The 15,385-nt window shown below is 45.3% G+C and overlaps 1 protein-coding gene and 1 long non-coding RNA gene across 3 annotated transcripts; one reads left to right on the top strand and one right to left on the bottom strand.

Moving 5' to 3' along the window:
- Positions 1-405: 405 nt before the first annotated feature.
- Positions 406-14,107, top strand: GPX4 (glutathione peroxidase 4). 2 transcript variants are annotated; one of them, XM_089535772.1, is made up of 7 exons: positions 406-552; positions 7,269-7,363; positions 9,979-10,123; positions 10,874-11,025; positions 11,597-11,621; positions 12,863-12,922; positions 13,841-14,107. In XM_089535772.1, exons 1-7 carry the CDS (start codon positions 478-480, stop codon positions 13,871-13,873), a joined length of 585 nt encoding a protein of 194 aa, XP_089391898.1. In that variant the 5' UTR covers positions 406-477; the 3' UTR covers positions 13,874-14,107. The 2 variants fall into 2 exon arrangements, with proteins under 2 accessions (XP_089391898.1, XP_089391899.1); XM_089535773.1 differs by lacking the exon at positions 406-552 and adding an exon at positions 1,328-1,351.
- LOC149308416 (uncharacterized) lies at positions 2,916-10,833 on the bottom strand. Its single transcript, XR_016282151.1, has 3 exons — positions 10,615-10,833; positions 4,411-4,528; positions 2,916-3,002 (listed from the first exon to the last, which is right to left on the bottom strand). It is a non-coding gene; the product is annotated as an uncharacterized LOC149308416 (long non-coding RNA).
- Positions 14,108-15,385: the final 1,278 nt, after the last annotated feature.

Genomic DNA, 15,385 nt, shown 5'->3' with positions numbered 1-15,385 from the left:
CCTCCTTCCTTATATGGCTTCAACCAATCCGCTGCCCGCTTTTATATATTATAATAATAATAATAATAATATAACGTAATGCTATAATAATTTAATAAATTATATAATAGGTAATATATAATATGTAATAGTAACAATATAATTTATTATTATTATTATTCCTCCTCAGGAAAATCTCTCTCTGAAAAGATGCTGCAAATATCCGTCACCAGGACAACCGCAGCAGGGGATGCAGCTCTTTCTGATTGGCTCGGCCCTCTGCCACTCTTTCCTCCCGCAGCCTCTCACAGTCTGGCAAAGGGGCGGCCCCGACCTGTCCGTTGGCGAAACGCGGCCTCCCCATTGGCCAAGGCCTCGGGGGCGGGGCTTTGGTTGAGGAAGGCGTCGGCCGCAGGGCGCCGCTGATTGGCCAGTGTGAGGAGCGGCAAGGCCGTGACGGGAAGGCTTAAAGGAGGAGCCGGGAGAAGGGCGGGCGGCATGGGCTTGGGCTGCTTACTGAGGCGGACGCTGCTGTGCGGAGTGCTGGCGACGCGGGGCCTGACTCGGACGATGGTGAGCGAAGGCTTGGTGCAGCCAGACTAGGCCTCACAGGGCGCCTCTCTAGCCTCTCTCCCCTGAACTCTATGGTCAGACCACGGAGTTTCCCCTTCTGGAGGCTAGAGCGTCGCTCTTCGGAGGACCCCTGGAGAGGTCTTGTTTTCCAGGCTCTGTTCTTTTATTGCGGGCCTTCGAGGCGTTTCCCGCTTATCCATGGGGCTTTCTTGGCAAGGCTTGGGCAGAGGAGCCTTCCTTTCCCTTCCCTTCCCTTGAGGCTGAGAGAGTGTGACTTGGCCCAGTGGGCTTCATAATTAGTGGCGTTTATTTGGGTCAAGGAGGGAGGAGATAGTGGGGGCTTATTGTGTCGTGTGCATTCTCTTGATGAACGCTGCCTCGGTCTTGTTGGATAAAAATCATCGTTATCGTTATTACCGTTAGCATCATTTAATTATTAACCCTTGTGACTTATCCCTTAATAGCGGTTTCAGCATTGGACTACGGCTCTGGAGACCCAGAACGCTCTGGGCCTCAATGGAAGGCAACGGCGACTCTCCTCCGAACAAACCTTGCCAGGAAAACCCCATTGAAAGTCTGCCTCAGGGCTGCCGGGAGGCGACAGCGACAGCGGAAGACGGATAGGACCGCCTTGGGTCGGGTGGGGTTTTTTAAAAGCATCCCCGCGGCTATAAGTCGAGGGCAGGTTTCGGGGGCAAAGCTATGGGTCTCGATGTGCCCCTCGGATAAGTCGGCCTAGGTTTTTGGGGTCAGTTTCTGGACTAGACTCTCTGGACTTACACAGGAGAACATGCAGAAGGTGTGCTTTGTTGAGTCTGTTTTCCTTGCGGCTGAACAAAACAACTTGCCTACCTCAAGCTTTGCTCCTTGGGGGAGCAAGGGAAGCTGCGTTCGGCTCCCCTGAGTCCTCACGGGACGCAGGGAGAGACAGAGCCATTACAGGAACAAGGAAATAACCCCATTTTGTGGCCCCGGAGTGAAAGAGAGGGAGAATCTGTACCAAATATACTCTTGACTAGTGCTGAAAAGACCAAAGAGATGTTGGGAGTTGAATCTGGCCTTCGAATGACTAAGGCCTGTTACAGACTGCCCAAATAAAGCTGCTTGGGGTCTCTTTGGAGGTATGCGATTTAAATGACGCATGGGTCCTAAGAGTCCAGAGGTTGCGCCAAAGCCAGACTCCATTCCTAAGCACTGGAGGGCAGCTTTTGGTGCAGCTTCCGGATTCTTAGGGTGCATGCATCATTTAAACAGCATACCTCCAAAGAGACCCGAAGCAGCTTTATTTTGGCAGTCTGTAACAGGCCTAAGCCTCTTCTCCTATTTGACTACCAATGGGTAGTTTCCCAGCCTTATTATATCCTTCCCTAAATTCTACGACGCTCAAATGGCTTTCCTAAGGTTTCCATCTAAACAGTAATACAGCCACCGTGGTGTATTGGTTTTAACGCTAGACTAGGGCTAAAGGAGGCGAGGGGTTGAATGCTTGGGCCATGAAAACCCGGCCACTGGATAACCTTGGACAAGTCATTCTCTCTGACCTTCAAAGGAGAGCAATGGCGACCCCGCTCTGAACAAGCCTTGCCAAGAAAACCCCGTGAAAACCTATGGCCTTAGGGTTGCTGCAAGCTGCAAATGACTTAAAGGCACACAACAAATTGACAGTAAAGAAGCGACAGATAAAATGGGTCCACGCGTTTGGTCCCTTGCTTGCAGCTGGTCTGTCCACCCCTGGAATGCAGCCCCTAAAGAGTTGTCTAAAACTGAATTTGTCCCTTGGGCTGGTTCCCCCCATAAGGAAGGTGTCCTCTTTGCTCTGTCCCTTTGAAACCTTAACATTGTTTTTACCAAATGCATCGGAGGAAGTAGACTTAAGTCTATGAAAGCTCATGCTGCCAACTTATTTCTTTGAGGGGGGCCTGTTACAGACTGCCAAAATAAAGCTGCTTTGGGTCTCTTTGGAGGCATGCTATTTAAATGATGCCTGGGTCCTAAGAGTCCGGAGGTCGTGCCAAAGCCACACTCCATTCCTAAGCACTGGAGGGCAGCTTTGGGGCAGCTTCCGGATTCTTAGGGTGCATGCATCATTTAAACAGCATACCTCCAAAGAGACCCAAAGCAGCTTTATTTTGGCAGTCTGTAACAGGCCTTAGTCTCAAAGGTGCTACAAGATCGCTCTGCATACTGATCCTACAGACTAACATGGTTATACCTTTGAATTATTTTCCCTGCCCGATTTGTCAGTCTCTTACCTGTGATCTCTGTCCTTCTAAACTTGCTCCCCTTGGGATATTCTTTCTTTTCTCCCTTGTTTCTCTGACGCAGCTATTTCCTTCTTGTCTTACTACATTTTGAACTAATGCCTTTTCCACTCCTGTAGTAAGATACACCGGAGGCCAAATACGTAGAAATGTGTGCAACTCCTAACTGATGTGATCTTTTGCCAGCATCTGAAATCATAAGACATCGCTTAGCAGTTCTTCATCTCCCAGAGAACTTTTAAATTATCTGCAGTTGCAGTGAATGCAATTAACTGCAATTAAAAAAAAAGAAACCATCTTGCAATTAGTCAATAGTGAAGGAAACCTGCCCCTGAAGGCACCGTTCTGGGGATGCTTTTGTTGTGGAGGCAATTGTGGTTCTGTTACAGCCTGGACAACACAAAGCCAGCAAAGACAGTGAGGGCAGAAATCTAGGCAGACCTGTTCAACCTTAGTCATGGGCCCCTGAGGCTTTTATAAAGATAATCCAAGTACCTCTTTTGTTCATTAAGGATATTTTTCAGCTTCATTTCAGGTTCGAGTAGAGTCTCCAAGGTGTTATTCAATGCCATTAAAAAGACAACAGAAGAGTTTGCACATGTTTAAACGTAGAAACTTCCTTAGAGGGCCAGTGACTTTCAGCCACTCGGAGCAAAGGAATGAAAGCTTCAGTTAGCTAAACCCAGTACACACGCACACATATGTATGGTCCAAAAACTATAGGAATGAAGCCTATGAAGTCGTTCCCTTACTTGCCTTGAGAATCTGGTGGTTGTTGTGTGCCTTCAAGTTGTTTCCGATTTATGGTGACCCTATTTCAGTGTTTTCTGGGGCTGAGAGTGTGTGACCCAGTGGGTTTCCATGGCTGAGCTGGGAATCAAACCCTGGTCTCCAGGATCTGGTATTTGAAGCAAAACAAATGTAGTAGCATTTTTTTTGAGGTTTATCTAGTGATGTTGGGTGTACTCTTTGACAGATGACAAACAGTTTTTGTGCAATAGGCTAGTGTTGAAACCTCCACACTCTTTGGTAGTTGGAGATAAGGCTTCTTTCACGTTAAAAATCCACTTGGCCTTCTAACCGAGAAGCGATTGTCACGTTCTGTGTCCATGAGTTTCACAAGTGAACAATCTCCATTATGAATTTACTGCCAGTGGATTCCATTAGGGGACACTCTGTTCTCATACTTACAAGAAGGTAAAATAGCTTCTCCTCATCATTTTACACATCCGCTTGTACTTACATAGCTCTCCTTTAGATCTACACTTGTACACACACCAGTCTCCAAAGCTTGTTACTTAACTTCCTCCTAGTGGCTTTAGTTTGGCAGGTGACAAACCGAGGGAACTGTAACAGAAGTGTCTTTTGAGGAAGAGAGGAGAGTGGGTATGCTACAAAAGAAGACCTGGAGTCATGCTTTAAATCAGGGAATTTGGGGGCTTTTGTGACTTGGAAGCTGGGAGGCGTCTTAGAGGTTGAAAATATTGACCTCAAAGCGAGCAGCAAGGGAAAGCGAGTTGCAGTAAGGGACTTTGCCCAATGCCTTTAGCTGCAATGCAGTGAGATAGAGATGTTGATAATGTGGGAAGCTGCTCACCTTCACCCTTATTCTCTGGAGACTGGCTCTGCAGTGTGAATGAGTCAGGAGATTTGGTTGTCTGTTACACAGTCCTCCTGTTGTGGATCTCTGTTATCTTGGATTGGGTAAAGCCTGGCTATAAAAAGAAATGAGAGTAAGCTGAAGCCAAAACAATCTCCTTGCTGTCGCAATTGATGTCAAGCTTCTCCTTTTGTTACTGGTTGCACAAGCGAAGCCTTGTGCAACTGGAATCTGTGTGGAGGTGGACTGTTGGACTCGTGATTATGACCGAAGGGAAGGGTTTTATGCAGCAATGGTTTGATAGTTGGCGGGGGTGACTTGGTTTGGGTTTTTTTCCAGATCAGTAAGAACAAAGGTCAGGTGGGGGAAATGGAATTTCATTCTATTGTGTTTTGGAATCATTTGAGGACCAAAAGCTGTGGAACTAATTCTCCCTTCACAGAATCCCAGAAGTGCCCTAGGACAGGAACTGAATGCTGCTTTGCAAACAATGAAATTCTTTCTTTAAGCCTCCTTGAGTCCCAGTCTTTGGGGAAAGGATGAGGAACAAAGAGAGGGGTTATTTTGCCTGGTTAAACCTATATGCTGTGATTGGAAGAAAAACTGACAGTTTGCGGCACCTTAAAATACTTGACACTTTATTTGGGGTTAAGTTTTTTGTTTCGTTCCTGCAGAAATCTTTTTCTCATATCTCCTAACTGTTCTTTTTACTGGGGAGTTGAAGCTGGGGCCTCCTGGTTGGAATGAAAGCGCAGTGGATCCTCCACATTTGCTGGTCTATGGGCACAGGACCCGCATGAAAGCTTTATTTTTTTTTTACCTGAGAGAACACTTCTAGGAATCTCTAGGTCTTCCAGCACAACTCCATGGTTTACATCTGCTGGAAGTTGACCACAGAATTGCACCGGAGGACCTGCAAATGCCTAGAAAAGTGTGCTTTCTAGGAATCTCTAGGTTTTCCAAGCAGCTTCTGGCAGAAGTTGACCACGGAGTCGTGCTGGAGGACCTAGAGATTCCTAGAGAGAACATATTGATCAAATCCACAAAAGTCAAAGCTGCAAACATGGAGGGCTGACTGTATTCTGCAGGGGATCAAGTCAAGTCATACATTTCTAGGGTTGTCTTGTTAAATTCACAAAGCGATAATTCGCACTGGAGGTCTTGTAGTAACAAAGGCATAATGACAGTAGGAAAATGAAATCTGGCTGCTGCTCAAGAAGATAAGACTTCTGCATGCTCTAAGGAGATTTCTATGTCTCTATGCTGTTGTTTTGATAGCTGCAACTGGTGGTTTCCCAGAATGTGACTGGCTGCCCTCCTGAGAAGGGGAAATTGAGGCAGGGATGGATCCCAATCCATGTTTTTAATTCCCTTGCTTTCAACAGGATTATCACATTACTTGTATAATCTGGATCCAACCTCTTGTAATGTCATGGCTAACAGAGGCTGAAATTCCTCTGTGCCCCATGTTCTCTCCTTGATCAGATTTCTCCTTTACAAAGTATAAAATAAAATGCTGGTGCTGTGAAAAAGGGAGAAGCGCAGCCTTGCTGGTTGGCATGAGTCGCATGACTGGCTACACCTTCACAGCCCAGAAAAGGGATTTTTTAAAGCTGGGGTTTCTGGTTTGGAGTGGAAGAGCTAGAAACATCTTTGAAGCAATTGGGTCCTGCTCTGTTTGACAGAAGGAGGGGTATTCAGTTTGTTCTTGGAGTCTTAGAATTGTAGAGTTGGGAGAGATGCCAAGCCCCCTGCCATGCAAAACATGCAAAAATCCACAACTAAAGCATTCTTGATAGAGGTCCATCCAACCTCTGTTGAAAAACCTCCAAAGGTAGAGCCCACTACCCACGGAGGCAGTCCATTCTGCTGTTGAACACCTCTTGAGAGATTCTTCCTAATGTTTAGGTGCAATCTCTTTTCTTGCCATTTGAATTTGCTGGTTCATGTTCTAGTCGCTGGAGAAGCAGAAAATGAGCTCGCTCCCTCTCCTGTATGATATCAGGTATTTAAGGATGGCTATCTTATCACAGCCTCAGTCTTCACTTCTCCAAGCTAAACATACCCAGTTCCCTGAGCCATTCCTCATAGGTTTGGTTTCTAGGCCTTTTACCCATGTTGGTTGCTCTCTTCTGGATGCGTTCCAGTGAGTCAAATTCCAGATCAGATGTATGCTCCTGCATAGCCATACTTCTGTTCCACCTTCTCCTTTCTGTCTCTAATCTCTTGCTGTTGATTCTTGTTTGTTAATTGTGTGTGGGGAGTAACATTGCACATCCTATCAGTCACTTAGTGTTGTATGTTTGATTGGGGTCTAGGTGTGCGCACAAAACATGTACGCAGGCCTTCTGGTCTTATGTATGCATTAACAAACTAGGTCACTAATCCAACCATGACATCTGAAGGAAACTGGGACACCCCAGTCCTTCAAAACAGAAGCGTGTTGTGGATTACGGTTGGGACAAAGCCATGGTTTGTGGAGGCATTATGCTAGAATGGTGTGAGTATATAAAACATTATGGGTGCCATCAGACCTTGGAAATGTTGTAAAAATATTTTACAACAGATCTCAGAATCCTCATCCTGGGGATTCTGGAACTTGTTATCTAAAAGAAAACAATATATCTTTTTCAAATATTTAAACAGGGGTATCATATCCTTAACCTTCTCTTCTCCAGCCTGAACATACCCAGCTCCCTAAGTCTTTCCTCATAAGGCATGGTTTCTAGACCCTTCACCATGATTTTATGACTGCACCTCCCATCATTCTCAACATTGTTTGCCCAGTGAGGCAGAAGTGCTGTTAACATTTGTTTCCTACTTTCTCTCTCTCTCTCTCTCTGCCCTCCCCACAGTGTGCCCAAGAGACCGACTGGCAATCGGCCAAATCTATCTACGACTTCCATGCTCTGGATATTGATGGCAATGACGTCTCCTTGGAAAAGTACAGGTACGTACTCCCTGGGGAACAGGTATGTTCCTGCTTTGAACATTTGTTTCAGCCTTAAGGTGAAGAGTCTTTCAGCCCAAGAGCCAGATTCAATTCTAGAGACGTTCTGGGGGAGCAGAGAGGGGTTGCACTTGAATTGCTGTTACTGTATATTTATTTATATCCTATATTTACCTCCCCTCTATCAGTCTGGGACTCAAATCAGCTTGTGAATCCTAAAACAAATACAGCTTTAAAAAAATGCACATCGTGCAAAAGTTAAAAATATAATCCAATTGTCAATAAAAGTAAAAGCAGTTAAAAGTGTAACTTTTAAAAACTTATGGGTAGGGCTAAAAGCAAACCCAGTGGACCCAAAATACCAGCGTGTTTTAGTTGAAAAGTTTGACTGCCGGGGATTAAGCCGTTAGGAGAGGCATTTCCGCTCTTAGATTAGGGGAAACCCTGGCAGTTGGGAAACTACCATGGGCAAGGCTAGATGGCCATCGGCAGAGGGCAGCTGACCAAGATGATAAAAGATTTGAAAACCAAGCGTTAATAAGGAATGACATGGGTATGCTTAGCTTGGAGAAGAGAAGATTGAGAAGGAACATGAAAGTAATTTTTAAATATCTGAAGGGAGGTCTTGTAGAAGATGGCAAGCGTGTCTTAGGATGCTCCAGTGACTAGAATGAGAACCACTGGATTCAAACGACAAGAAAGCGGATTCCATGTAAACCTTAGAAAGAACTGCAGTGGAATAAACTGCTTTGGAGGTTGGCAGGCTTTCTTTCTTAGGAAGTCTTTAAATAGAGGTTAGATGGGCATCTCTCAAAACTGCATAGCAGAGGGTTTGACTAGATATCCCTTTGGACCCCTTCCAACTCTATCATTATCTAGTTCTGTGATCCCAGAAGGGTTCAGCCTTAGATCTCTAGCCCTTGTCTCCCTAGCCTGGTTTAGCTTCTATCACTCTTGTACTTAAAACATATATGTTTCAGCGTCACCCATTGCATTTTACTGAGGTTCTCCAGCATAGTACCCTCTGGATCTGTTGGACTACAGTTCCCATCTCCCCCAGTATGCCCATTCTGGTGCAGGATAATGGGAACTATAATCTGACCACATCTGGAGGGTTGAAGAAACATGTTTTAACCAGTTGGGAAGCACGTAAAACATAGTTGTTGTTTTTTAAATTCCTCTTGGCAAGCAGTTCTTAATATCTTTGGTCCTCCCAACAGTTTGGATTCTCTTCCCAGATACCCCCAACCAATATGGCCAGTGCACAGGAATTCTGAGAGTTGAAATCCCAAACATTTGGAGGACCAAGGGTTGATAACCATTGCTCTAGAGCGAGACTAATATTACATTTTGACCGCAACTCTCATAGCTTGTGGAGATTTTGGGAACTGTGATCCAAAAGAGTAATTTTCCAAGCTTTGCTTGGTACATTGCTACCCAGCAGCAAGACCAGGCAAGGAAAGTCAGCTCAGTCCCAGCCAGGTAGAAATGCCTCTCCTTTCCACTGAGACGCTGAATAATCATTAGTTTACATGCCCAAGGGAAGAATGAATGCTTAAAAGACCATTGCAATGAAAAGTATTTTGAAATATGTTATGTCTCATAAATCACACTACAGGTGATAAGCAGAAACCACCACGAGGATAGTAAGGAATAAAAAAACAGCAAAGGTAATATAGGTAGTGGCTAGAGTATTGGATTTGGCACATCCAGCTGCCCGTCTCCACTGAAACTTGCAGGGTGACTTTGGGCCACTCTGTCTGTCTCTGTGAGGGAGGAGGAGAGCCATGGAGACTGCTGTGAGGTCAGTGAAGAAAAGACGGAATGGAAATCTAGTGCATAAATTAAAAAATATGGGCTGGATCAGAATTAAGAATACTGTCCCCACCTAGGATTCCCTGAGGGCCAGCCCTGCCATGTCCAGGAGAGCTTGCTGCTGAGCAGGAACATATCAGATTGCTTCCAGCACATTTTACCAGTGCCATGAGTGGCTGTCTACTTGGGGAGGGGGCAACTGCATGGGGCCCAAGGGTCTGTTTGCTCCCTTCCAACTCACCCACCCTCAGAACTACAGGTTGTACCTACCTGAGCAAGTGCTCTCAAATGCCTCTTCTATTGTTGTTTTGTGACTTCTAGTTGTTCCCGACTTAGGGCAACCCTATCATGGGTTTTTCTTGGCAAGATTTGTTCTGAGAAGGTTTGCCTTTGCCTTCCCCTGAGGCTGAGAGAGTATTACTTGCCCAAGGGCATCCAATGGGTTTCATGGGTGAGCTGGGAATTGAACCCTGATCTCCAGAGTCATAGTCCAACACTCAAACCACAACACAACGCTGCCTCTGTTGTCATCCAAGTCCTTCCCAAAGTTGTGACTGGAAGTGATGCCTCGTTGTGTCCTCTCACCATTTAGAGAAGGAGTCTGATGAAAAGAGAGGAGTTGGCATGTTTTCTGCTTGGATTTTTGCACAAGGAAAGCGCAGAAATTGCACTGAACATAAAAGAAAAATTGGGATTGGTGGTCTTTCTGGGAATGGCAGGAGGCCTGAGCGCCCCAAAAGTGGGTCCAAGGACCTGTATTTTCTCCACACTGTCTGCCTCATCCTTCCTTTCTTCCTCAGGGGCTACGTCTGCATCATCACCAACGTTGCGTCGAAATGAGGCAAAACACCCGTAAACTACACTCAGTTTGTCGACATGTACGGTCGATTAGCTGAGCGTGGTTTACGAATCCTTGCTTTCCCCTGCAACCAGTTCGGCAAGCAGGTAAGACTTGCAGGGGTGGTGATGTTCAGTTTTGGGGTGGGGGAGATGGTTGGCATCAAGCCCTCCTGCCTCGGGGAGGGCAGGATTGGACCAAGATGCTTTCCTACCTCAAAGAAGTAGGGGGGGGCAAGATTCCCATTTCTTTGTATGTAAATGTACAAGACTGGACACAGCCTCTTTCTTCAGTTCTGGCAATATTTTTAAAACTACATTTCCATTTCAAAACACCTTCCCCCTCAAAGTAGTTGGTTACCATGATAATTTTCATGTTTATTCTTTTAAAAAGTCATTTATGATTTTAAAAAAGCATCAGAATGCTACTAACTGCAGGTATCGCGTACAAAGCACACTTCCAGAGCAAGGCTGCATGCCCTGGAACTCTAAAACTAACTTTTTCCACTGCAAAAGAAGTGGAGTTGCCCCCTTTTACTTCATTTATTACCGAGTAATGGCTTTATTACTGCAAAAGGAAGTAATTACAAGTAACTCACAGCTTGCAACTATTGCGTGAGACAATTCCCCCATCCTTTCTGGTGGCAGCAGGCTACTTCAGTGGGACAATTCAGTCCTGCAAGGAGAAAAATCTGTAAAGCTTAAGAAGAATGGTATTTGGGGGTGGGGGATGCCTCCATCACATGAGGCAGCTGCCTCGCTCTCCCTCGTGATGGGGCCAGCACTGGAGAAGGCAATTCAGCAACCAAGTCCCTTTCCATCGCTTCTTATAACCTCAGGTTTCTTTTTCTTTTCTAGGAGCCAGGCACTAATGAAGAGATCAAAGCTTTTGCTGCAGGTTATGGGGTGAAGTTTGATATGTTCAGCAAAATTGAAGTCAATGGGGAAGGGGCCCACCCTCTCTGGAAATGGATGAAGAGCCAGCCCAAGGGCAAGGGCACAATGGGAAAGTGAGTTCTTGCTGGTCACAATAATTATTTTGTTGTTGAGATTCTTAGAAATGGATAGGAGAGAAAGAGAGGGAACATACACATAGCGACTCACTTCTTACTTGCCTTTGGAGAGCTACATTTAGTTCCACAAAACCTGAGCTCTTTTGAGGGGGAGTTGATCTTCTAGTCCTTACGGTGAGAGGATGGGTTGTTTACTTAAAAGCTTCCATGTGTTTTATTTTAAAATTTAAGAACAATTTTCCTTGTCTGTGGGAAATGGGGAATAAGCTATTAAAAGTAAAAGAAAGTTTAAACTTTCTTGCATGGACAAAGGGAGGTTTATACAAGGGTATCCCACAGCAGTCCAGTGTGGGCCTGCAGGAGCAAAGCTGGTTTGTCTGTGTTCAGGTTTGGTCCTCCAGTTAATGGTTGCACTGCAGCTTCCATCAGCCCCAGCAAGTAGTGTAAGAAGATGGGAGCTCCAGTCCAACAACATAGAGGTGTGCATAATTCCAACCCATTCCTGCTGGTAGGTCTTTGATTGTAGGACTAAAAATGTGCCCTTTTTCCCCTTCTCTCCCTGCTTTAGTGCAATAAAGTGGAACTTCAGCAAGGTGAGTTTTCTTCTCTTTATCCTCAATTGGTGACTAGATTCCAACTTGACTGTGCCACTTTACTTCAAGCGCCCCATAATTTGGATAATTTCTTAAATGGCTACTGTTATCAGCTCTTACCAGAGATGAGGAACTAGGCACATTGAGCTTGGCTGTAGAGTAGGGCAGAAATGCTCTTGCCATTCAGCCATTGTAGCACTACAACTCCTATCATCCCTGAACATTGGCCATGCTGGATGGAGCAGATCTGAGTTGCTGCTCAAACATTTGGAGGGTTAAACGTTTCCCAAGGCTGTTCTTTCATCTCGGTGGAGAACCAGTGGCCCACCAGATGGGAGTGGACTGCAATTCCCAGAAGCCAATAGTCAAACATTGGCTGGCAACTGTCACCCAGAGGGCATTTTCATCGACTGCCCCTAGAGATTAGACAGCTAAATACGCTGTCTGAATTTAAAACAGTACAAAGACATATCTTGTGGCAGGCCTACCCAGTCAGTTTTAAACTATGAATTTTAAATAGATATATTTTTAATCTGGATGATTTTAATGTGTAATGTAGAATCCTATGTTTATGTATTTAATTTACATATTTAATGGTGAGTTACACATTGTATTTTAATCAATGCTGTACCCTGCCTTGAGCCTTGGGGAGGCAAATAAGAAATAAAAATTATTATTATGGGTATCACATGCCTCCGCCTGCGTTGCCGCAGATTCCTCCATCCCCCTTTCAGACAAACAAAAATCCATTTTAAGTTTTGGCACAAGAGGAATTCCCAACAGTCTCTCTAGCTCAGCCTCCCCATTTTCCCCACTGACTACCTGCCTACTTTTGGAAAGCTGAACAACAGAACAAAAATTGCAAGAGCTTTCTGCTGTTGTTCCCTAGAAATTGGTATACTGCTTCTGAACATGGCAGTTCCATCATGCCCTTCTGTCTGAACAGCCATTGATAGAAACATCTCTTCAACATCCCTATTTTAAGCTAGAGAATCCCATTGGGGCCTAAAACAAACAAATTTCTTTCATTGGAAATAACGTTTTTATTACTAGGTGGTTTTTGTTATGTACAGCAGTCCCATCTCTGCATATCCTACCTCTGTGAATTTCTAGGAAAGGACTTGGAAAAGATGCTCCCAGTTTTGAGCCCCTTGTTGAATAGCTGTGCCCCCTCTGTTTCACCCTGTTCAGGCAGAAATAGTCCTTGTCCTTCACCAGCTCCCTTCTTTCTCCTCTTCCAGTTCCTCATCAACAGAGAAGGCCAGGTGGTCAAGAGGTACAGCCCCATGGATGACCCATTTGTAAGTGGCAGGCATTTGAGATGTCCCTTTACTGACTGGGCTTCTATAAGGGATCTTGAAGAAAAGTGGGAGGGAGGTTTGGCGGTGTTACTACTGAGCTGCATTGATTTTGGGGAGACTTTCCCTTTGGGCTTGCCAGTCTTGATGCCTGTGATGCTAAGAGAGGTCTTACCAGGCAACCAGTGGTCCATTTGGTTCAGTCTGTTGACCCAAAGAGACTTTGGCAGCACCTATAAAGACATTTTTATAGGTGCAGCACCTACAGTCGGACACGACTGGACAACCTTGTCAAAGGGGAAACCTTTATATTTTTTACAAAGAAATTGGGCAAGTCACACGCTCTCAGCCTCAGGGGAAGGAAATGGCAAACCTCCTCTGAACAAACCTTGCCAAGAAAATCCCACGATAGGGTTGCCTTAAGGTCACCACAAGTCGGAAACGACTTGATGGCACAGAAAAACAATGATAAAGAAACTTAAACTAGACCCTTCTTTAGAGCAATGAGAACTAGAATCTTAACTGAAATTGAGAAGGGCCAGAATTTGTGGTAGAGCACACTGCATACAGAAAGTTTGATCCCTGTTACCTCCAAATGGGTACTGGGTAGTAGATAAAGTCCCTGCAGTATGTAACGTTAACTCGGCAAATAATCTAACCAGTTTCCTATGGCTTTTTTATATTCAGAACCATGGGGAGGCTAGTTTTGCTCTGCCCTTGGGAAAATCTCCACAGTTCAGTGGTAGGTCATGTGTTTTGCATGCAGAAGGCCCCGGGTTCCAATCCACAGCATCTTAGGTCAGGCAGTGAGCACCACTGGCATTCAGTGTGGCTAGTATTTTTAATCCATCTAAGGCAGGTTTCTGTGCAACAACTGATACTGTCACTTGCCCATCTCACACTTCCATGTCTCCCCCACAGGTGATCGAGAAGGACCTGCCCGCTTACCTATAGGCCTTGATCCTGTCGTGTTGGACCCTGCAGCTTGCTCCTCTGCTTTCCTGGGATGTTCTGCCTCCATGATAGCCTGCCTTCAAGCCAAACTCACTTGGTGAGACAGGCTTGACAAACTGGCATGAGCTCACAGGGATGAAGAGGCCCCTATGGGACAGTTGCTGGCTGGCACACTTGTAGATGCACGAGCTGAGCTTTGTAGTAATAAAGGAGTTATTTTTTTCCTCTTCACAATTGAGTGTCCTGGATTCTGTGCTGGCTGGCCTGAGTATTAAGAGAACTTTATGCATCAAATTCTCTATGGCTGCCTCCATCTTAGATACTGCCTTGGGTCTCATACTAGGAAAAAGTGGGATATAAATTAACTAAATAAAAAGATTTTAAAGACACTTGCTTATGCCAAGTGAGAAAAGTTCCCCACCTAAGGCAGTGTTGTCTGCTCCCATTATCTGCTGCAATGTCCTAACATGGCTGTACTTATGGGCTCTAGTCCTTCCCTTAAACATCAAGTAGGATCCTAGTCTTCATGGTTCTATCTGATGACTGGATGGAAAGCTGGGTTTGATCTGATCAGGCTAATTGGTCTTCCTTACCTGGAAGCTTCATTCATACCGCCTAAGCAGTGTTTAAGCGGTTTAAAGCTAATTTGCCCCCAACAATCTGGGTGCTGCTCTATAAACTTCCAAGAGGATGTGAGAGGAACAATGAGCACTTGCGTCTTCAAGCTTTTCCCAACCTGGTGGCTTCCAGATATTGGATGGAAACTCTGATCCCTGACCAGGGCCATGCAATTCAGAACATCTAGAGGGCAGCAGGTTGGGGAAGGCTCCCAGAACAGACATCCATGGAGGGCCCCAACTCTTGCCATCTCCGGAGGCTGATAGGAGCCTGAATCCCAAGAACCCCTGGAGGTTCCCAATTATTAGCATCAGGGCAACAACCTATTCTCCATTCTCTGTGCAGTGCAATCAACAACTAAAGTGTAGGGTGTGGAAATAACAGGGGAAGGTACAGCCTAATCTGGTCTCCCCTTCACCCCCAAAGATGTCCTGACTATGTTGCTTGGGACCATAGCCAGATGACTTCTCTGCCCCCTCATGTAGGGTGGTGTCCAAAAGATAAAAACATGAGCCCAAGTTCCTGGGAAGGCAGCTTGGATAAGAATAGAACAAGCAATTATACGGATGTTACTTAAGAGGACACACTTCTATCCCTTCATCTGCAGTCTCAAACCTATTATCTTTGGTGTTCATCTACTGCTTCTGTATCTGTTGTTGCTTTTCAGTGTCTTAATGTAATCCCATTTGATTGGACTTAAGGCTGACGTACGGCAGCATCCTTTTTCCCTCTGGAAAGCCAAGCAGGACAGAAGGACAAGGTCCTTCATCTACTTTTGCCAAGGTAGACTGCTGCTCCATCTGGAGTTAGCACACAATCACCATGATAAGGAGCAAATGGTAGATGTTTCCTTCTGTGATCTGCTCTACCCCTGCCCCTCACTACAACTTGTGG

The sequence above is a fragment of the Sceloporus occidentalis genome, unplaced genomic scaffold, assembly GCF_023333645.1.
Source record: "Sceloporus occidentalis isolate IW3139 unplaced genomic scaffold, rSceOcc1.0.p SCAF_8, whole genome shotgun sequence".
Taxonomy (NCBI): Eukaryota; Metazoa; Chordata; class Lepidosauria; order Squamata; family Phrynosomatidae; genus Sceloporus; species Sceloporus occidentalis.
The sequence above is the reverse complement of the archived record's forward strand: the minus strand, read 5'-3'. Positions and strand labels throughout refer to the sequence as shown.